Genomic DNA, 23,235 nt, shown 5'->3' with positions numbered 1-23,235 from the left:
TCATCAAAACACAATTTCTCAAAGAGTAACTATATTTCTGTATTTCTCAATCATAGAAATGTCTCTGTTTTCTTTCTTTAGCAGTTGTGTGTCTCCATAATAAAGATACTGTGGAGAACAGTAAAACTTGCTAAATAATTTATAATTTCTTAATACAAACCATCATTTAAAGACACTCCAATCTGAGACACTCTTTATATATTTAACATAAAATAGCTTCTGAGGTGTCTAAAAGGGCCCAAAGATACACTAATAATGATGATATCTACTATGTGCCCCAAAGACTCATGTATAATATTTCATCCAGTTCTTCAAGCAACCCTTCAAGAATTTAACATTCTCATATTACAAATGGAAACATGCTGCCCAAGAGGGATTCCTAACTTGCCAAGAGTTACAGAAATTGATTCAAACCTAATCTGCCTGACCCAAAGCTTAACCTTCTTTTGCAATGGCCGCTCCTCTTAAAAGCAATGCAACCTTACTGATTCGTAAATAGCTTCCAAGCTGTGTCCACTTGGTTCAGCACATTTATCTTTAGGACAACCTTCTGAAATAGATAAGGGAGGGGCTCTTTGCTCTACTCCTCAGATAGGAAATGATGTTCAGAGAGGCAAGAATGATTTTGCCATTGACGAGTAGACCAAAATTGCCAACTTGGACTTGTTTTGTTAGGCTAGCACAGTGGTGGTGAAAGAGCACCTTCCTCAAGTGTTGTTGTGAGGATCAAATTAGTTACTACTTGTGCCTGGTATATGTGGAGTGTTCAGTAAAGTTTGCTGTCCCTGGGCTTCCCTGGTGGCGCAGTGGTTAAGAATCTGCCTGCCAATGTAGGGGACATGGATTCGAGCCCTGGTCTGGGAAGATCCCACATGCCGCGGAGCAACTAAGCCCGTGCGCCACAACTACTGAGCCTGCGCATCTGGAGCCTGTGCTCTGCAACGGGAGAGGCTGTGACAGTGAGAGGCCCGCGCACTGCGATGAAGAGTGGCCCCCGCTCTCCGCAACTGGAGAAAGCCCTCGCACGGAAACGAAGACCCAACACAGCCAAAAATAAATAAATATATTAATTAATTAAAAAAAAAAAGTTTGCTGTCCCTAGTCCTGCCATTGAGATAAGGCAAGAAGGATCATCGCCAGAATCACTCATCCCAGTTGGCCAACTGGGAAGGAGTCCCAGCAAAGGGCTGCATAGATAAATACACATGGACTCAGGGAATCCCCAGAATGAAATTGGTCTTTGACACTTCTGCAACCATGTTTCCGCTGGTCCAAAATATAAGACTTCTGGATTCTCATGACAACAAGTGTCAATCCTTCCAGAGACAGGGAGCCTCAGGAATGTGACGTTACCCTCATTTTCAACCTTATCTCCTCTTTGTCCCTATAGCTCTGCAGCCAAACTGCTGTCCTCACCGTCCCCACAGGCTCCACGGGCATCGCCACTCACCTGCCTTTGCTGAGGACATTCCTGAGGCTGGAATGCACTGAGCTTTCTCTTGGGGTGTCTATCCTATGTCCTTCCCATCATTCAATGGCCACATCTCTAAAAGTCACCCTTGGCTCCTCAACCCCCATACATCACTTTCTTCCCTCCGCCTCTGTAGCTTGTTCTGTGATCATATGCTCCTTAGCATGTTGTCCGTGGGTTTGCCTGTCTCCATCATATCTTAGCACAGCATCTAGCACAGAGCTATGAAACACCAGGCACCTGTGGGCTGAGCCCTTGCACATGGCAGGGGTGTGATGGCCTTCAGACAGCTTACAGTATAGAGGAAATCAGACAGACCTGGATTTCGATCCTGCCTATTCACTAGCTGTGCAACTTACAGTGAGTATCTTACTCCTCTAAGCTTCCATTTCCTCTTAGTGAAAGAGAAACAGTGACTCCTCACAGGGACATTAAATGCAAAGCATATGTAAAGCTGGGATGACCAACTGTCCTGGTCCTTGTTTGCCTGAAACTGATGGGGTTCCTGGGACGTGAGACTTCCATTGCTAAAACTGGGCAAGTCCCAGGCAAACAGCTTGTCAAAAGTAGCTAGGTTGGTAACATGTACATAGTAGGCATTCAATAAATGCTGTTTCCCCTCTTTCTTAGGCCATGGAGGTATTAAAGGGGAAAACAGAGGCCTAGGAAACTTTGCTGTGAGGCCCAGACTCTCCCTTTATTCTCCCTTCTACCGACTGCCCCTTCATCTTGCTAATTACCACCTGGTAATAGGGCTGAGATTCGCCCATCCTCCCTAGGAAGCTTCAGAGGGATAGGAGTTAAGCAGTGCAGCATGGTGGGCAGGAGGGAAAGATGGAGGCCCCACCAGGCAGTGGTATTCAGGAGCCTACTGTGTGCAGGCCTGGCTCCCAGTGCTGGACTCCAGTGAAGGCAGAGCAGAGGTAGCCTCGACCTCCTCAGAGCCTACACCGGTTTCCCTGTGCCAAGCATTCACCACATGACATTTTGTACTTACATTCTCTCTTCTGTCTGATCCCCATCCATGCCTGAAATGAATCAGGGCAAAGGAAAAGAACTGAGCATAAAGACTTTCAAAGAATATAGATAGTTTCACTTGATCTAATAATGAGAAATCAAACCCATGAGCCATGATAAAATGGGAAGCAAAATCCCCAGCAGAAAAGCAAGGGAGAGGGAGGTTTGGTGACTCCATGTTCTATCATCATTGTGAACTGAGCTAGACAACCTTTATTCTGTTTAGCTACTGCTGCAAATCATTACATTAAAGAAAAAAAATGTTTAATCAACAAACTAACTCTTAGTAGCTATTAAATTTCACTGAGTAGATGTTTCTCCAAGCAAATAAAAACATTTTAGGAAACATTCTCCTTTGCTGATATTTTAAAACAGCCACCTTGGGGCTCACCCTTCCTGTGAAGTGAAGATAATTGGGAAACGCTGCTGCTTTGGGACTTTCCCCTGATGCACGAGCTGGTCAAACAGATTTGATGACAGCGGCCTTAGAGCTGTGGTGGGCAACTGTCTGCCTGGGCCCGCTTCATGTTCTCCTTAGAGAGAGGGACACGAGGAGGACGATTTGTTGAGCGCCTCCTGTCGGATGCCTCACGTCATCGCATCCTGTGTTTATTTAAAACTTTGATATTTTGTTCATTATGATATTTTTGACATTCATTTTGATTTTTCAGAATAGTCCACTAAAATATTAACTCAGTTACTGAGGTTTTACTGATGCACCCTGATCCTGGCCCTGATTTAGTCCTCACACTGGCCAAGCAAGGGCCATAGTTATGAATCCTGATTGCACAGGTGAGGTCAACGGAAGCTTTGCTTGTGTCTTTAGTAAGGAGCGGAAGTGGGCCCGACCCCAGATATGTTTGTGCCATTGGCTAAATAGGCCCCGAAAGACTGTATAGTAAAGTTAGAAATATTAGAACTGACTTTGGTATTCTGTCACCATAAAACGTGGTTGAGCAGTGAGGAAGACATTAACAGTGACCTAAACCTTCCCACAGTGATTTCCTCTCCGCTGCCCATATGGAAGTACAAAATGGTAGGTATAGTTCCTACACCTTGTGATGGAAGGAAAATGCAACCAAAAATCTGACTGGTTGAGGAGAAGGTCTCCGCAAACGGCAGTCATTCCTGTGCTCCCAAGGAAGCATCTCTCTACGCCTCTCTGTGCTAGATTGCCACTTCCTTCCAAGTGACCCAGGCACTCTACATCCAACCTGAGAAGCCTGAACACTCCTCAAGCCCCAGCAGCAAAATGAGTCCACTCCCACCCGGGAGCACCATGGTCTTGGGTCCCTACGAAGAGCTCTTTCTACAAGGCAGGAGTTCACGTCACCCCCTCTGCACGACAAGCTCAAGCGACAGAAGACAATTACTTTGGCACAGGTGGCTTCTTCCCTGGCAGGGGGCTGCTCCTGTCGTGCCTTTCCATGGCTGGTGGCAACGGGGGCTTTTGTATCTTGGGTAAATGCTCCCCGAGAGGCCTGCAGAGTTGAGAGAAAGGATGTGTGGGAAACAAACTAGAGTCTTACAACACGTGCCACGTACCCTCACGCAGGTGCCCAGAACCACTCACCTTCCCGCTGGGGCGGAGAGCTGCAAGGCAGGAGGGAAGATGTGTGAGTGTCCTCAGCACTTTCCACAGAATAAAGACAAGGTACAAAACAGAACAAAAACGAAAACAAACGAAACAAAACAAGGAGAAAGCTTACCTTGTCAGAAATCGCTGGTTTCTTTCCTGTAAGTGACAAACAGCAGGTAAGCCTTGAGTTTAAAAGCTAAGCATTAAAACATTGTTTGATGAACCTGAATCCGAGCCCCTTGGAGGGCTGCTTGGGTCTTAGCATTGAGGAATCATAGACTATAGACCTGGAGGTGTCCTTTACCGAGCACCTAATTTTATAGGCTCAGACAAATTAAATGACTTTGCCCAAGGGTCACACAGTGTTGTGTACATACAAACAGTATTGTGGGTTCTGTGCTTCTTTCCAATTTATTTTTTAAATATAACTGATGATGAAAAGGATTAATGCCCTCTTGAGATTTTATGCCTCTTTCATTTGTCCAGAACTTCTTTGTACAGCCTGAGTTTATTTTCATATCTGAAATAAACCCATTTGCCATGGAGGGGTTAATTTTCCTTCAGTCCTCTGGTACATTTGCCATTATGTAAGGTATTACACTTAGTTTCTGGAAAAGTTTTTAACTTGGGGTACAGGGTTTCAGGAGATTCTCCTGGTGGACTGCAAATCATTTTGTTTTGGTTTTTGTTTTTCTTTCTTTCTTCCTTCCTTTCCCTTCCTTTCCTTTCCTTTTCTTTTCCTCTCTCCCTCTCTTTTTCTCCCCCTCTCTCCCTCTCCCTCTATCTTCCCCTCTCTCTCTCTCTCCCTCCCCTCTTCCTTCCTTCTTTCCTTCCATCCTTTTTTCCTTTTACTTTTCTCTTGGAACAGATGACATGCAGGCTCCCTGAAGAAATACTAGGCATACCTGAGAACTCTGCATTGCAAAGTTATTCAAAGCAAAGTATTTTTTTATTCTGTCTGAAGTCCCCTTGAGTAGATATGCCCTATGTCTTCAATGTAATAAAAGCATAAGTTAATTGGATTCAACCAGGTTTAGAAGCAAATCCTGTATGATTTTGAGCAAGTTAAAGTCTTTGAGTTTCAATTTCCTCACCTGTAAAATGGGAATTATAGGTTAAAACTGCATAGGTTTGCTATAAGAATTGTAGGCTAAAACTGCATAGATTTGCTATAAGGATCAGGTGACAATTTATATGCAGGGCCAGGCAGTGACCCATGGGTGCTGACAATTGTTAGATAGCTCCTCTTTCTTCCCCTCCCTCCACCCCCAGCTCAGTTAACACCCTAGGGTGAATGGTGATACATCTGTCTGGAGTTGTATTTTCGCAACATGATTTATTCCTTAAAGACTGAATACATCCCTGGCCCATGATAGGCCCTAAGAATCTTGTTCCACTGTGAAGAGCTCACTGCCTAGTGGGAGAGAGTTGGGTGGTATAAAAAATGTTCATTAGGGCTTCCCTGGTGGCGCAGTGGTTGAGAATCTGCCTGCCAATGCAGGGGACACGGGTACGAGCCCTGATCTGGGAAGATCCCACATGCCACGGAGCAACTAAGCCCATGAGCCACAATTACTGAGCCTGCGCGTCTGGAGCCTGTGCTCCGCAACAAGAGAGGCCGCGATAGCGAGAGGCCTGCGCACTGCGATGAAGAGTGGCCCCCACTTGCCGCAACTAGAGAAAGCCCTCGCACAGAAACGAAGACCCAACACAGCCAAAAATAAATTAAAAAGAAAAAAAAAAACTTTAAAAGAAAAAAAATATGTTCATTATTTATAAAATTTTGGTTTGAGGTGGAAACCCTACTTCAGAGGGGTACCCAGAAAACTTAAATTAATATCATTAGATATAATGATATAAATTATATCATTATAATAAATAGGTTTTCTTTTAAAAACATGTGCTGATTTATGCATATTCCCTGGGCATGTTAGGAGTCTCCCGATAAGAGTCTGAGCATTGTAAGAGGTTAATTCTCCTAAAACATCACGGATAAGGGAGTAATTCAAGGGTAGAGCTGGTACTGTCAAGAAAAGGTGTCTTTAAAAAAATAAATAAATAAAAATATTTTAAAAGGGTAACTTTTGTTCAGGAAGTGATCCTGAAGGATTTGACATCAGTATTCCATTTTTCTGATGCTTTGACTCATGGTAGTAAGCAGGGCTGGGGTCTGAAGTCGAATCTCTCGGACTTCATTTTCACGTAATTTGTCCAGCCCTCTGCAGCAGGCCATTTGAAACTCAGATAGCCAACATAGCTTTGCATGAGTCGGCAGAGCTGTGATACAGTTCAGGGAAACAGCAGCAAGCAGTGGCATCAAATCCAAGAACTGAAAGTTGTTTTGCCGACAAAAGAGGAAACTGAGGCCACAAAGGCTAAATGCCTTGCTCACCGGGAAGCTAAGGAAGGGCTGGGGTGGGCTGGGGGTTCCAGGCTCCTTACCCCTCAAGGCCCAGGGCTCCTTGCCCAGAACTCCCTAGTCCACGGCAAGGAAAATCCAGTGTCTCCAACTGCAGCATTATGTGGTGGAAAAGGGCACCCACAGTGAAGTCAGAAACACTTGGGTTCAAATCCTGCAATTCCCTAATTATGCAAATTTGGGAAATTTATTCAACCTCTCTGAACCTCAGCTTTATCATCTGCAAAGTGAGGATGATAATACCCCCTCTTTGTTGGGCGGGGGTGAGGACTAGAGATAATGTAGAGATAACTCTCCATAGCCGTGGGTTCCACACCCATGAATCAACCAACCTCAGATCAACAATATTTGGAAAAATAATTCCAGAAAGTTCTAAAAAGCAACACTTGAATTTGCCATGCACTGGCAACTATGTACGTGTATTTATGTTGTATTTACTTAGCATTTATATTGTATTAGGTATTATGAGTAATCTAGAGATGATTTAAAGTCCACGGGAAGATGTACATAAGTTATATGCAAATACTACACCATTTTATGTAAGAGACTTGAGTATCCCTGGATTTTGATATCCACAGGGATCCTGGATCCAGGGATTCCCCCTACGGATACTGAGAGACAACTGTAACTTATTTGTGGTAGGTAAAGCACTTGACCCATAGTAGGTGCTCAATAAATTGTAGCTAAGTTTTAGAATTGGATTAAAAATAGCTTTATGTAGAGGTAACTGCAATCCAAGAATACTCTGGGCCAATTCTGGAGGAAAGAACTGTAGTATACCTACAGTTTGGTCAACCACCCATACAACAAAAGACAGCTCTGACATTTGAATAGCACCTTAGAGTTTTATAAAGTATTTTCTCATTACAGGGCACCCACCTGACAAATAAGGAGACAGCTCTGAAAAAGCAACATCCCTGTGGTCAGTGAGCTGCTAAGTTAGCAGCCAAGGCAGCCGACAACAGCTCTCCCAGGCCTCTTGCCTCTTAGCCCAGATGCCTCCCCATCCTCCTTCAGGAGGACATGGGATGGATGTGTGTACACAGATGGCACCCATGGAGAAGCAGGCCCAGCGCGGGGCTAAGGACAGAAGCTCTACATCAGGCTTCTCTGAGTCTGGGTTTCCACCCCCATCACTTGGTAGCCGAGTAAACTTGGTAAGTTACCTCTTCATGCCTCAGTTTCCTCATCTGTACCATGAGGATGATCTAATAGTCCCCACTTCATAGGATTGTGGGGATAGTTAAACGAGATGGTCCCTGTGAAAAGCATGCAGTAAGCACTCTATAAATGTTGGCCACTGTTACTATGCATCAAATATAAAAGACACCAACCTAGTGCGAAGGGCTCTCTGTCAAACGGAGCTAAGGAACGATCTAGGGGTGGTTTCGTGCTTCTGTCTATGGAAGGAGCAGGGACTGAAAGGGAAACACTGAAGTCAGTTCAAAGAAGAGAGCAGTTGGCTGGGGGAGGGGTGCGGGTGGGCTGGTGGGCAAGAGAGGGCAGCCCCTGTACTTACGCTTTGCTGTTTTTTGGTTTCTACTTCTGCTAGGCTCTTCGTGGTTGAGCTGGGGTGGCGGTAGTGGCTGCTTTAAAAGAAATCCACGTATTAGGAAGCATTTCCAACCCATCAGCAAGCCCTGAGGGCTTTATCCGCCTAAATAGGTGTGAAGTTGTTCACTTTTCTCCACCCCCATGTTCCACTCACACATATACCTGTCCATTTCTCACCTGAACTGAGCTCCCTGTCCCACACACTGTGAGAGTGTTTTCCGCATGTCACTCCCCTGCCAAGCTTTTCAGTTGCTCCTATCACATTAGGAACAAACCTAAAACTCACCATGGCCCGCGAAGCTCTGCCTGAGCTGCCCCCTCTCCACCCACCCGTCCAACACCTTTGTACACTCCTCTCTCCAGTGCCCACTGGACTCTCACCATAAGTATCTTCCTGCAGTTCCTGCAAAATCTCAAGCTTATGCACTCTTTGGCATCTCTGTACTTGTGCTTTCCTCTGCCTGGGATGTTGTTTTCCCAGCTCTCGCCACAGCTGGCTCACCCTGGCCAGCTCAATGTCACCTCCCCACCTACCATCATGTTCCCTGGTCTTCTGTCTCCCTAGCCACACGTTACTACTCAAATTACCTTGTTTATACATCTCTATACTTGTTTATCATCCATCTACCCCTAACCCAAATAAAAATTTTATGAAAGCAGGGATCTTATTTGTCTTGTTCACACTCTATTCCCAGCAGCTAGAACACTGCTGGGCACTGCGGCTCAATAAATGTCTGTAGATTGAATGAATGAATTCTGCATCCCAAGAGTGAGGTGAAGCGGTACAGATTTCAAGAGCAAAATGCATGTGTAGATAAATTCAGCTCCATGAGCCCCCTTTGTAATAAAACTGCAAAAGCAGGAGGAAGCCATCTGTTCTTAGATGAGGTGTCCCAAACTGTGGGGTGATCTGGATTTTGAGCTTTGGGGAAAATATGTCCTCTCCCTCATTCTAGCCCTGACACTTGGCATTCACCACAGCTGTCAAAGTGCTCTGGTCCTTTATGAAGAGAGCACATTTCCAACTATTGACTCCTGATCTTGAACTTCTCCGGGCCTCTCTGGATACAAGCCTACCTCAGAGATATTGCGGGTTCAGTTCCAGACCACCGCAATAAAGCAAAAATCAAAAGAAGCCTAGTGATGAGGAAAAAATCATAAATTTCTCTATGACAGGACAATCAAACTAAATCAGAACTGAAACACATATAATATGCCCCCATTGGTGATGGGCGTTTCCTATGCAATGTGCATTTGTATTATGCATTAACCAGATCTCCTCAAGGCAGGAGGATATAAACAAACTTTGAGAAAAATGGTTTCTTCTGAAACCACCATTGTGACTTTTAAGTTTAGTATTTCTTTCTCATCCTGTCAGGGAGTCACACTGACCTAAAGGCTCACTCTGTAGGTACACACCTGACCAAAATATCTCTGATGAACTTTGTGTTTAATACTAACCTGTCAATATGATACATGATTCTTAGTCTCAAAAATGTATGAAACTGAATCTCTAGCTCCTGACCAGTGGAGCAGTTCTCAGAGCTTCTGAGAGTCTGTCTCCCAGGTTATAATCCTCAGTTTGGCTCAAATAAAATTCTCTTGTTTTCTTCTTAGTTTGATTGTTAATTGAATTTTCGTTAACACTAGTCACACAACTTTTTTTATTTCCCACTGAATGTAAAAGTTACATTTATACTATACTGAAGTCTATTAAGTGTGTGATAGCATTATGTCTAATAAAACAATGTGCATATCTTACTTTTAAAATATTGCTAAAAAATGCTAACCATCATCTGACACGGCAGAGTTGCCACAAATCTTCAATTTGTAAAAAACATGCAATATCTGTGAAACGCAATAAAGCAAAATGCAATAAAACGAGGTGTGCCTGTTAGTTATGTAGAACCACGGGATCTGAGACTGTAAGCTTGAAGAAAGAGGAAAGGGAGTTTGCTGCTTCTCTCCCTGGGTTCATGGCATTGCACGTTTTGTTCTCAAACCTTTTGTCGGTGGAATTTCAGATGTTGGCCAGCAGGTGGCGCAAGTCTTTTTGCAGGAGGGAAGGCTGGGGACCCAAATACTAGTAGGTGCCATTAGCTTATTTTACAGTTTTCACTTATTTCAAAAGTCAGAAAAAATAGCACAATGAATACTAGAAGGAGACTTTTTATTATACAAATAGCTTATATGGTTTATGGTAAAGAGAAAATACCGATGATAAAAGCATTATGATGTGTATAAAAATCACTAGTATTTCATCCTCCAAAAAGCCCACTGTGAGTACTTGGGAATGCATTTTCCCGGCCTACATATAACTTTTCCTTACTGGCTAGAATTGCATAAAGATGTCTGTAGTTTTTTCTCTCTGCAGAGGAAATCATCGAGTGGACACAAAGTGGCATAACAGAAAGTATGGAGCCTACCGAATGAGCCCGGCCGCCGGCGGGCAAAGGAAGGATGGCGGCCATCGGCCTCTGCGGGGGCACGGGCGGCTGCTGCACTTTCCCGGAGTGGGGCCGGTCTGTGGAAACGCAAAGGCATTAAAATGAAAGGAGAAATGCTACATCTAGGCGAGTGTGGGCCACACCCAGGGCTCTCCAGGAACCCCTCCAGCGCCGGCTGGGGGCATCTCCGCATTGCTGGATCCCACAGACTACCCCCTAGCACCAAGGCCAGCCCGAGCCAACATGGCAGGGATGTGCCCACACCTGGGTCATACAGGGTGGGGAGTCCTTGGCCCCTTGCCTTCTCTGTACCTGCCCAGTTTGTCTTACTCTTATACTTCGGAGCAACACTCACCTGACCTCTGGGGAAGAGGTATTCATCAGAGGTTTTGTTGATGAAGGCATGAAAAAAGGCCTCTTAGTAATTAATTCAGCCAGAACCGTGAGGGAGTGTTTTCAGACAAAACTGTACAGAAGTAAACATGTACAGACACACAAATGCACACATGCATATGTGCACACATGCACACGCAGACACACACAGAGACACATACACTGAGGCACACCCCGCTGCCTGGGCAAGGTGAAATCCACTGTCATGGCTCATGAGGATCCTGTCCTAGGTCCCCTTCCTTCCCCTCACAAGTGCTCTGGGTTGTCCTCCCTCCCCCCCGCCCCCACCACTTCCTCCTTTCTTAAAGGGAGGAGCCAGTCACCGACTCCTGTAACCAAACCACAGACTCTTAACAAAAACTCACATCCTTCTGGTCATCACAGAAGTATCCCCAGGCCAGGTTGATAGGCTGGCAGTGTTCCATCCCTTTGACAGGGAAAGGCCAGGCCAAGACTGTGAGGAAGTGACAGCATTCTTACATTTTGTGCCCTGGTTGCCTCTTCTGCCTCACCCTAGCCCCAGTCCTGGGGAAGCAGCACTCTTCCACAGAGAATGGGGCTCAGAACCCAGCAAGCCTGGTCTAATCTCATACCAGTGCACCCGCTCTGGCCATCTGTCAGCTCCTCTGACCCGTCATGCTCCTTTCAGCCTCAGGGCTTTTGCACGGCCATTTCCACTGCTTAGAATGCTCTTTCCTTCCCACCTCTATGCTCACTTAGCCAACTCCTGTTCACCCTTTAAGTTTCAGATTAAATATCATATCCTCAGGGAAGCAAGTCCAGATCAGGCATATGCCCCAGCCTCGTCTCCCGCGCTTGTCTTCCTGAGTATATATCATGGTTTAATTAAGTCATTTTGCGACTCATTTGTTTGATGTTGCCTGGACTATGAATTCTTTAGGGTGAGGACTGTCTACCATCTCGTTCATTCTGTACGCTCAGAACTGGCATGTATGAGGCACTCAACGACTTAGTTACCTGTTTCTTCTCAGGGTCTTAATTTCCCTATATATGAAACAGGCTTGATAATTGTTGCCTGTATCATACAGGGTGCTTCAAAACACAAAATGAAATGTCGACAGAGCGTGAAAGGGCTTTAAAATTGCCAAGTGTTATACAGCCTAAAGGATTCGTGGTATTAATTTTTGTGATATTGATCATCAACTTTCTAGCTCACTCCTTGATATTATGCAAGTGTGTATGTGCCTACTTTCTGTTACCACCACTGCTAGAGTGTAAGCCCTGTGAGGCAAGGGCTGTGTCTTCTTTCCGGATGATTTTGAATTTCAGCATTTAGAATGATGCCTGGCTCATAATAGAAGACCAATAATTTTTGTTGAATGGATGAATGAATAAATGAATGAGGGAGAAATGGGCTGACAGGAGCAGATAGACAGTGAAAATCTTGAATACTGTTTAAAGATATTAAAGTTATGGCCAAACCACATTCAATAGTGTTATATTTATTCTGACAGTCTGTGGGTAGTGGTGCCACCTAATCATGAATTGGTCAAAGATGGGGAGGAACAGGAAAGTCCTCTTGAGTACCAAAGTAACACTCAAAATAACCTATTACTTCCAAATACCCTTAACTGGCAGTTCAATATCACCCACCATCAGCGATGATTTGTCTGCAATCATAAATATTTGTCTGCAAATCATAAATATTATTGATCCTCACAGCGAACCTATGTGGTCTGTATTGGTATTGTCCTATTTCAAAGATGAGGAAATTGAGGCCCAGAGAGGTGGAGTCACTCGCCCAAAGCCACACAGCTGGTTAGCTGGCATCAGCATGCCAAGCTTTCTGCTGCATGGGCGTTGGCCTCCCATACATCAGTGGGGGCTGGGGGCTGGGCTGCCAGGGCCCTTACCTATGTACGTGGAGCTGGGGTTGGAGAAAGGCTTGGCAGGCAGGATGGAGTTCTGCAGAGCCTCCTCATCGTTGGAGGGTGGGGGCTCATAATCGGCGTCGTCTTCCACGGGTGCCTCTTCCTCTTCATTGGGGGACTCATAGTCACCGTCATCCTCCCCATCCTGATCATCATCGGGACTTTCATAGTCATCTTCCTGCCAACACAGTGATGTTGTGATGGGGCGGCTTACCAGTGATGGGGACCACACGGTGTGTAGAGGTCCCTTGGCAGTAGGCGTGCCCGCATCTACTCTCTCTCTGCCAAGCCTCACAGTGGTCCTCAATTGGGGGCACTAGTCAGCACTAGGATGGTCCTCCCACTACACATGAGGATACTGAGCTCAGGGGGTACAAAATCACAGCGCCAGCAAGATGTAGACTTGGGACCCCCGTCAAGGTCTTCAGACCACTAGGCAAGTGCATTTTTCTCTACATTTTTTTGCACAACAGAGAAAAGCAGAACAAATGAGGGGGATACAGGAACAGAGGGATGGGAGAGCCCGCTGTTTGGAGTAAACACGTTTTTTACTCCAGACATTGCCAAGAGGAAGACTAAACACCAGGAGTGTTTGTGATGCCCCTAGTTAATTGTCAGTTCTGTTCTTAGGGTGCCTATGCTCAAAACTTTCTTCCCTAATGGGGAAACCAGACAACCAAAGCCTGTTAACTAGAAGGCAGGTTAAGTTGTGCCTGAGAGGGGATAGTCAGGGCTGGGCTAGTCCCTTTGCTGAGAGCTGAGTGTATAAAAACAACAGCTTATTATTCGTGACATCTGGCACTGAGTGTGAAGCTGCTCTCTTGGAAGAGACTCTTTCTAAATTTTAAATTATTTATTGTATTTCACGTATGCTTCTCTGTGGGTCTCAGGGAAATTAAGCCCTGGGGGCTGGGTGATTGCCTTTGAAGCAACCCATGAAAGTGGACAGTTACAGTAATGATTTCCCAGGCAAAAGTGGCACCATCAGCTGCCAAGCAATGACTGGCTTATCACTCTCAGGTCAAGGTCAAGTGGGTCCTAAATGAACCCAGGGCATTTCTCTAAAGTCAAGGGCAGTGTGGAAAGAAGCAACAGAAGGTTGCAACTTGGCGAGGAAAGGTGCGCACTGAGAGCCTAGAAATCCTGACAACCTTACTAGGTGGCTTAAGGAAGCCTGTCTAAGGTGCTCAAGTGAAAGATGCATGTGTTAATTTTTTGACTTGCGGAATATGTATATTTCTAATATTGGAAGATGAGGTTGAGTACCTTCCTGAACTCCAAAAAAGACTTCGTCCTGCCATCAGTGTTCCTATAACTTGAGAACAGAGGATGGAACCCCTGATGAACGGGAGGGACTTCGGAACCACGGCCTCAGCGCCTCTGCAGCCCTTGCTGACTGCCCCCTAGACCTAGAGGGGCTCCCTGCAATCTCTCAGCCTGCACACCCCAGCCCTGTGGCTCCTGACTTTCCACCAGGCCTTTACCCCATAAGCCTTTCTCAACAATAGACTTTTCCTCTCTGCTTCTAGAAAACTTATTTTCTCCCAGTGATTTGGCTTGAATATTTCTATGTGTGTTTTTGTTCCTAATCATATTCTGCCCTGTGTATGTGTCATCTAAGCTATAAAATGCTCATAGAATTGGGTTCTTCGTCTCCATCACCCCCCAGTGCTCTGTGCAGTGCTGGGCACTTCATGGAACCCCAAATGTTGTAGCCAGTGGCTAGAGGAGACTCCCTGTTTACAGAGAAGATGGAGGTGGCTAGCCTCACGGGAGGGACTGCATGGCAAGAAGCGGCAAAGATGCAGCTTCTGCCTAAAAATGTAAACATTTGGGGGGAAACTGGTCTATTTTTCCTTTGGAACAAAATTAATCTGTCCTATTCCTTCGTTCTCATGTAGAAAGCACAGACTTAGCTAACATTTTTTTTTTTTTTTTCAAATTCAATGCTTTCTTTTACCAGAATCCCAGCAGGACAAGGGATGTTTAGTGCCTGCTTCCTAAAGGCACTAGAGGCAGCCGCTTACCAGAAAGACCACCGGATGGAGGGTGGGCGACCTGGGTCCTTGGCCTGCCTCTAACTAGATGTGTGGCTCTACTTTCTCCAGCGGGCTTGGCTGCTTCATCTGTAAAGTGAGCAGACTGGGCTACGAGCCGTAATGGAGTTCTTAGCCTGAGTCTGGCTTCAAGCGTGGTGACTACATATGCAGTTTTCTGGGGACAAGATGTGCAGAATTCATCAGACTCTGAAAGGCGTCATCATGACCCCTCAAATATAAAACCCAGTTGGATCGGCCCATCCCTGAGGTCTTTCCAGGGCTGATAGTTAATTCTGAACTCCCTTTCCCTCTGGGTCACCAGTGGGGACTTAAGCCTATGAGAAAGGCTACTTTAAATCTACTTTAGTGTAGACCATGTGGAGGAGGGGTTTGGGGGAGGGCCCTGCTGTGGAGGTGTGCACGGTGGATAACGGCGTGGTCAGCACCCCACAGCCCGTGGCCAAGTCCAGCCCACTGTCTGTTGTTTGTCAGTGAAGGGCTGGTGGCACAAAACCAAGCCCATTCATTCAGGTGTCGTCTACAGCTGCTCTCGTGCTACAAGGGCAGAGGGGAGTAGATGAGGCCAGAGACGCCGTGGATCGCAAAGCCAGAAAGTTACTAGAAGGCTCTGGCCTTCACAGAGCACATCATCTGACCCCTGGGTGGCTCTGTCAGGGCCTTGCTCCTTTCAGCATCATGCTGGTTCCTTATGACAAAGGCACTCTGGAAACAGCTGTAAGGTGGAAGAACGGCCCACCCCATACTCACAAAGGATGACCAGCCTCCGTCGTCTTCTTCGTGGCTTTCTGTGGAAGAGGATAACACCAGCATCGGTACCAAAAGAAGCAGCAAGAAGGAAAGTCAGAGCCGCTCCCCACTCCGGGATCCTTCCCCACCACTGCCCCATTCCAGGCCTTCATGCTACATACCTGGGGGTTAACAATTCAGTATCAGCTCTAGAATTTCTACTTGAGGGGCTCATTCTGCCAGACAGAGGCAGTGGTTCTTAACCTTTCACATGCATAAAAGTCACTTGAGAGTGCTTTAAAATATGCAGATACCCCGGGTCCTATCCCTAGAGCTTTTGATTCAGCAGGACTGAGTGGGAGCCAGGAATCTGCATTTTAACAGGATGTGCAATTTAACAACTGAATAATTGCTTTAAAGACTCAGAAGCAGGAGGGCTGGCTCTGCTTAGGTGCTCAGTTCAAAGCCCGGGTCATTCCATGCACCCCACAGAGTCCCTCACTGTGTCTCTGCAGAGGGTCCCAGCTCAGAAGGGGCCATAGCCAGGTGCCCCAGCATAGTGACATCTCTCCTCCCCTCAATCTGGACCAGCAGACAGGAGAACCAAAGCACCTGTCACCTCCTAAAGCCCTTGCTCTCACCCCTGAGACCTTTACCTGTTTCCTCAGGAAACCGCTGGACTTGGGGTCTGTAAAGACAAACAGCATTGCATTAATGGCCCTACTGACTTAGGGAGATCTCCCTCTTTCCTCAGTCCAGCCCTGCAAGAGGAGCCCCCCGGGGGAGGGTATGTCTCACCACCCAGGACCGCTGTCCTTGTTGCTCTGAAACCAGGTCCAGGCTACCCGAAAATTCTGGAAACCACCAAAGCCATGTTGGTGGCAAAACTGGGAGCTTGTGACTGTCTGACTCTCTAGGGGAAGTTCCCCTGATGTCCCAGACACAGGGCAGAGAGGGGGGACACCCGGACTGAAGGATCACTGCGGATCAGAAATGGGGGCAAAACCACTCCCGTGACTCCCATTTAAAGTTAGACTTGGGTTTGAAAACTCCTTGCATTTCATTAAAGTGACACCAGGCCCTCAGCGGCCCCACTCACTTGCGTGTGAAAATGCTCCTTCTCTCTTCATTCTTGTTGATTTCTTGACTTAACTTACTGAGAATCCTACAAGATAAAGGGACAGGGGAGGTGACAAAACAATCATCTCCCTGCTGCCCCAAACTTCCTCCCGCTGAGCCCTGAAGTTCCCTGATCTGTGTGACCTCAGGTACCTGGGCCAATATTGGCCAGCCTCTTTTTATTTTTATTTTTTTTAACATCTTTATTGGAGTATAATTGTTTTACAATGGTGTGTTAGTTTCTGCTTTATAACAAAGTGAATCAGTTATACATATACATATATCCCCATATCTCCTCCCTCTTGCGTCTCCCTCCCACCCTCCCTATCCCACCCCTCTAGGTGGTCACAAAGCACTGAGCTGATCTCCCTGTGCTATGCGGCTGCTTCCCACTAGCTATCTATTTTACGTTTGGTAGTGTATATATGTCCATGCCACTCTCTCACTTTGTCACAGCTTACCCTTCCCCCTCCCCATATCCTCGAGTCAATTCTCTAGTAGGTCTGTGTCTTTATTCCCGTCTTACCACTAGGTTCTTCATGACCTTTTTTTTTTTTTTCCTTAGATTCCATATATATGTGTTAGCATACAGTATTTTGGCCTCCAGCCAGTCCCCTGCCCGTGGGGCCTCTGCTCCTCACCTCCTGAAGAACTTGTCACCTCCATCCCCCTACCAGTCCCTGCTCCTGCTCGGGAAGCTCTCTGCTGGGGCCTCCGTCTAGCTCAGAGCCCCTCACTGGAGACGGGTCAGCTCACACCTGGCTCCTCTTCCTCTGAAATCCTGCAGCCTTATGATCTGGATATGACCGCTGCGTATTTTATTGTGTTAGTATTCCCCGGGGCTGAGGTCCCCTGACTCTGGGTTTGGCATCCCTGTAGTGATATCTAACTTCTAAGAATCTTCAAACCATCTCCGAGACCTGGAGAAATCAGCTGCTCGCCGCATAACTCTTGACAAGAGCTCCCGTGCGCTTCTTGGGTCTGAAATCTCCTTCCGTTCTCCGCTCCCTGACTCCTTCTTGGTGACATGGATTCTTATAAACACTTGGTGAAGTGTTCCCGATCTAGGCACAGCCTGCAGAGTGGGAGACTTCCTGAATCACCCATGCCCGGAGGCCACCCTTGGCCAGGACCCTCTTATTCCTTGGATGTTGTGAACTAGCAAATCCCCAAACCCCAGGACAGGAAGGGCCTTTGTGAATGGGACGGCACCTCTGGCATGCCCTAGCAGTAAGCTCCAGCCGCCCTTCGCACCATTGCTGTGACCAAGGGAGCCCTCATCAGTAAACAGGCTCATGTTCCCTAGAGATTTGGGGCAGCTGGAGGAGCCTCAGAGGTGATCTAGTCCAACATCATTTTACAGATGGCACCACAGAGACCCAGACGGAGGAAGGGACCGGCCTGCACAGCGGGTTAGTGATGAGGGCCACCCTCTCCCCACCACACGCACCAGCCCCAGAAGCCAGGCTCCCTAGTTTCCAGAGCAGCACACTTTCAACACACCACATCCCGTGTTCATGCCCCTGATGCCAGAAGCCCCCTGGGGGTGAACGAGCCTGCAGCCCCTCTGGAAATGACCCGGGGTCTACACTGCTTCTGCTGAAGTGACCACCTCAAGGTAACAAGTTTGGCCTAAAGCAAAATTGCTAAGTGAGCAGAAGTAGTCTTGGCATCCACCAGTTCTTGCGTCCCCCATCATCCCCCAGGCCCCCAGTCCCCCCACTTCTCCTTGCTCCCCGGGACCTGCTGCTCGGAACCCTCCAACTCATTCGAGTGACAGGATAAGTGAATTGTTAATAAATCCGCTGGGAACTTTAGAGGACAGAGAAGGAGAGAGGGCAGCGTTTAATCCTCCATCATAATGTCATTGTTGGGATTTCACACTTCACCGGGAGATGCTTGGGGATGGGGCTTCCCAGCGGCCTCCTGATCACACCTCCAGAGCACTTGTTCCTGGTTCTTCTGTTTCCTTTAAGCGATGGTTTTGAGAAGCTGGTGGGAGTCCCTCTCCTCCCTCCTCTGACGTGCGGTGTCCCACACCCTGGCCAGGTGCGTCTGTGATGGCTGCAGCCGCCACCCGCATTCAGTCACGCCTTCATTCAACAGCGCGCACTCCAGGGCTTCTAAGTGCCAGGAGCTCTGCTGGGGCTCAAGGTGCCTCAGTGAACAAAACAGAGATCCCTGCTCTCGAGGAGCTTACTTGCTAGCGGAGAGAGACAGACAATAAACAACGAACATTTAAGGAAGTGAAATTCTAAGTGAGAGCTGTGTGTACACACATGCAGCAGAGGTGCGGGCTGGGTGAGGGTGGAAGGAGTGCATAGGTGGGGTGCGGTTGCAATCGAAAATGAGCAAGCCTCTGGGAGGAGGTGACTTTTCAGCAAGACCTGAACTGGGGGATGCTGGGCAGCACATCCCTGCAGAGTGGGGGGGGGGGAGGGGGTGGGGGAGGGATGGGGGAGGGGGGAGGGGGAGGGGAGAGGGGGAGGGGGGAGGCCCTGACGGGCTGGCACAGCTGCTTTGATCCTGAAAAGACCTCCTGCTCTCTGCAGCTCCTCTGCTTACTGGTATCTTCAGCAGCCAGGCTGGAAGCTGCTGGGCTCCTAACTGGTGAAGGAAGGAAATGTCAAACCACAGGACACACAGAGGAGCAACACAGAGCTGAGAGCAAGCAGAGCCAGAGAGGGGCTGGCAGCCCAGCCTGCAGCAAACACGGGCGCCCAGGGCCTCCTGTTTTGTTTTTTTTTTTTTTAGAAATTCACGTTCTTTTATTTACTTATTTATTTATGACTGTGTTGAGTCTTCGTTTCTGTGCGAGGGCTTTCTCTACTTGCGGCAAGTGGGGACCACTCTTCATCGCGGTGCGCGGGCCTCTCACTACCGCGGCCTCTCTTGTTGCGGAGCACAGGCTCCAGACGCGCAGGCTCAGTAATTGTGGCTCACGGGCCCAGCTGCTCCGTGGCATGTGGGATCTTCCCAGACCAGGGCTCGAACCCGTGTCCCCTGCATTGGCAGGCAGATTCTCAACCACTGCGCCACCAGGGAAGCCCGGGCCTCCTTCTTTGGGGGGCCTCAGGGCAACCTTCCCAGTCAGCTGGGACCACTGCTGGGGGTGAGTGCAGAGGGCAGCGGTGCTGGTGGACAGAGCAGGAGGTTGTTGCTACCTGTGTGTGCAAACCTTCAAGGTTGTCCCCGACTCCCACATCCCCAGAGGACCAAGTGACAGTGAGTGGCCGGAGATGACTCATTCCCCCTCTTCCCCACAAACCCCAGGCCACACTCAGCACCAGGGAGAAAGGCAGAGGGGGCTGGGCAGCTGGTAGACACAGTTCTCTCTGCTTCGTCTGTTTTAGCCCCAGAAGTGGAGCGAAATTTTCCACAGGAAGTCAGGCCATGGCAGGAGACAGAATCCTGCCATGACCTGGGTTCCAGCCCTGTTGCATCCCTTAGCTTGCTGTGTGATGGGGGCTGGTCTTTGACTTCTCAGTTGAAGGCCTCTTCTGGTGATGTTAGAAGGTACGGAGGGTGGGATGGTGGGTCCTTGTTGAGTTTGACTGCAGCATCCTGCCCAAGGGCAGTGTGACCTCAGGCAAGGCATTTGCCGCCCACCCCCCTTGGCCTCGATTCCTCATTAGCAAAACAAGAGGGTTGGCCCTACTTAGAGAATCCCTGACCGGCCTGACCATAGAGATTACATGTTACAGACACTGAGCCCACTGGTGACTTAACCCATCGGAGCCTCCAGGAGAGATGCCTCGGGGTGCGGGTGGGGTGTGGCAGTTACACAAGCACCCCAGTAACATGGGTGATTCCTACCGTCTGCAAAGGTTGTGAAATCACTGCTGTCATTCTGGTATTCTTGGAATTGTTTTTTTAAAAAAATAAAAATGGAGGAGGAGGACCAGGAAGAGAAGACGGAGGAAGAGGAGGAGGAGTGAGGTCGGGGGGGCAGGAGCAGAATACAGGGTCTCTGTCTGGCTTGATGTGGTCCCTGTAGGGTTCTCCCAGTAGACCTGGGGCTCCCTTTCAATGGTCCCTGTACTTTACCAGCTGTGGGTAGAGGGTCTTGAAGTGGGTCTTGAAGTCAACTTTGCTGGTCACACAGAAGTAGGAAGGAAGCAATGAAAGAAAGACAGGCAGGCAGAAAGGAAGTCAGGGAGGAAGGAGGGAGAGAGGAAGGAAACAGAACAGATAGAAACTATCAGAGCCCACAGCACACAGTAAGAGTCGATATTATTTCACGAACACTGTATTTTTGTTGCCCGTGTGGTCACATGTACCAGCACACAACTTAAATGTATTTCTTACCAAAGCTTGCATAGCCTGAGCTTTAGATGAGCTTCCTCTGTCTCCCACGAGGCGGGGGGCTCGGGGGGAGATGGGGAGTTGCTCCTCTGACTCTGTTTCAGGGGCACACTGGCCTCTCCCACGCCCAGAATTGGGCAGAAGTCTGCGTTTGCTCCACGCTGCCCTCTCCGGCTCCTCAAAGCCTCTCTGTCCTCTGACACCACCTCTGTGACCCCTGTCCCGCCTCCCAGCCCACGTTCTCAGTCCTAAACTTGCTCTCGCTCTGCGTGTCACCCTTCTTTAAAGGAACAAAACTCTTCCTTTAAAAGTCAGCCTCCATGTCCTGGCTATTGTAAATAGAGCTGCAATGAACATTGTGGTACATGCCTCTTTTTGAATTATGGTTTTCTCAGGGTATATGCCCAGTAGTGGGATTGATGGGTCGTATGGTAGTTCTATTTTTAGTTTTTTAAGGACCCTGCATACTGTTCTCCATAGTGGCTGTATCAATTTACATTCCCACCAACAGTGCAAGAGGGTTCCGTTTTCTCCACACCCTCTCCAGCATTTATTGTTTGTAGATTTTTTGATGATGGCCATTTTGACTGGTGTGAGATGATATCTCATTGTAGTTTTGATTTGCATTTCTCTAATGATTAATGATGTTGAGCATTCTAAGTGTCCATCAACAGATGAATGGATAAAGAAGATGTGGCACATATATACAATGGAATGTTACTCAGCCATAAAAACAAACGAAATTGAGTTATTTGTAGTGAGGTGGATGGACCTAGAGTCTGTCATACAGAGTGAAGTAAGTCAGAAAGAGAAAAACAAATACCGTATGCTAACACATATATATGGAATCTAAAAAAAAAAAAAAAAAAATGGTCATGAAGAACCTAGGGGCGGGAATAAAGACACAGACCTACTAGAGAATGGACTTGAGGATACAGGGAGGTGGAAGGGTAAGCTGGGACGAAGTGAGAGAGTGGCATGGACTTATATACACTGCCAAATGTAAAATAGATAGCTAGCGGGAAGCAGCACATAGCACATGGAGATCAGCTCGGTGCTTTGTGACCACCTAGAGGGAGCGGGATAGGGAGCGTGGGAGGGAGGGAGATGCAAGAGGGAAGAGATATGGGGATGTATGTATATGTATAGCTGATTCACTTTGTTATAAAGCAGAAACTAACACACCATTGTAAAGCAATTATACTCCAATAAAGATGTTAAAAAAAAAAAAAAAAAAGTCAGCCTCCTTGAACCAAGAGCCAAACCTTCTAAAGTTCTGTCCTATCACCTGAGGAGCCAGGGAGACGCCAGGACATAAGCCTCAGGACTCAGGCCTCTGTGTAGAACCAGGCACGTGAGGGGGAAACAAGAATTTGAGGGCACAGCGGGGTCTCCCCACTTCTCAGGCATGTCCTCCGCCCGACAGTGTTACAAGTTTTATTTTACTTGTACTCCACAGTCCTTTTGGGTAGTAGCCAAGAAGAATTATCCCCACTTTTACCAACAAGGAAAGCAAGGCACTGGGGAAGTGTGTGTCAAAGGTCCCATGATGGTTTTTACATGGAGCTGAGCCAGAAGTCAAGTGTCCTGGGTTCACACTGGGGAGGAGGAGCGGCGGTCGGTGGAGAGGAAGCACTTTTCATGTGGGGGGGACTGCGCACCTCGACAGGGATTAGCCAGTGAATGGGAGCGGGGCGGGCGTGTGACAGAGGGGCCTTGTCACCGTCTCCATCCTGCTGGGGGCTGGGCACATTCTTTCATGGGCACAAGGATGTCATGTTCACACAGACCTACTAGAGAATGGACTTGAGGATGCAGGGAGGGGGAAGGGTAAGCTGTGACAAAGTGAGAGAGTGGCATGGACATATATACACTACCAAACGTAAAATAGATAGCTAGTGGGAAGCAGCCGCATAGCACAGGGAGATCAGCTCAGTGCTTTGTGACCACCTAGAGGGGTGGGATAGGGAGGGTGGGAGGGAGGGAGATGCAAGAGGGAAGAGATATGGGAACATATGTATATGTATAACTGATTCACTTTGTTATAAAGCAGAAACTAACACACCATTGTAAAGCAATTATACTCCAATAAAGATGTTTAAAAAAAAAAAAAAAGAATGTCATGTTCAGCACTGGGGCCCTCCTCCATCCTTCCCCCGCCCCCATCATCTGCTGTCTTTCTAGCTTAGGTAGGCATTGAGTAGATGAGACAGGAGGCTGTCTCTGAGGTTAGGAGACCGACAGCCTTATCAG

At 47.6% G+C, this 23,235-nt stretch overlaps 1 protein-coding gene across 1 annotated transcript in view; it reads right to left on the bottom strand.

Moving 5' to 3' along the window:
* The window catches only part of LCP2 (lymphocyte cytosolic protein 2), a 50,283-nt gene that overhangs the window by 10,559 nt on the left and 16,489 nt on the right, over positions 1 to 23,235 (bottom strand). Inside the window, exons 4-12 of the mRNA XM_082456641.1 lie at positions 16,658 to 16,723; positions 16,215 to 16,246; positions 15,580 to 15,617; positions 12,755 to 12,950; positions 10,467 to 10,564; positions 8,006 to 8,072; positions 7,817 to 7,904; positions 3,862 to 4,005; positions 2,448 to 2,499 (exon numbers count right to left, since the gene is read on the bottom strand). Coding sequence (XP_082312767.1) covers positions 2,448 to 2,499; positions 3,862 to 4,005; positions 7,817 to 7,904; positions 8,006 to 8,072; positions 10,467 to 10,564; positions 12,755 to 12,950; positions 15,580 to 15,617; positions 16,215 to 16,246; positions 16,658 to 16,723 — 781 coding nt within the window. The remainder of the gene's footprint in view (positions 1 to 2,447; positions 2,500 to 3,861; positions 4,006 to 7,816; positions 7,905 to 8,005; positions 8,073 to 10,466; positions 10,565 to 12,754; positions 12,951 to 15,579; positions 15,618 to 16,214; positions 16,247 to 16,657; positions 16,724 to 23,235) is intronic.

Source organism: Balaenoptera physalus, assembly GCF_965194825.1.
Source record: "Balaenoptera physalus genome assembly, chromosome: 3".
Taxonomy (NCBI): domain Eukaryota; kingdom Metazoa; phylum Chordata; class Mammalia; order Artiodactyla; family Balaenopteridae; genus Balaenoptera; species Balaenoptera physalus.
The sequence above is the reverse complement of the archived record's forward strand: the minus strand, read 5'-3'. Positions and strand labels throughout refer to the sequence as shown.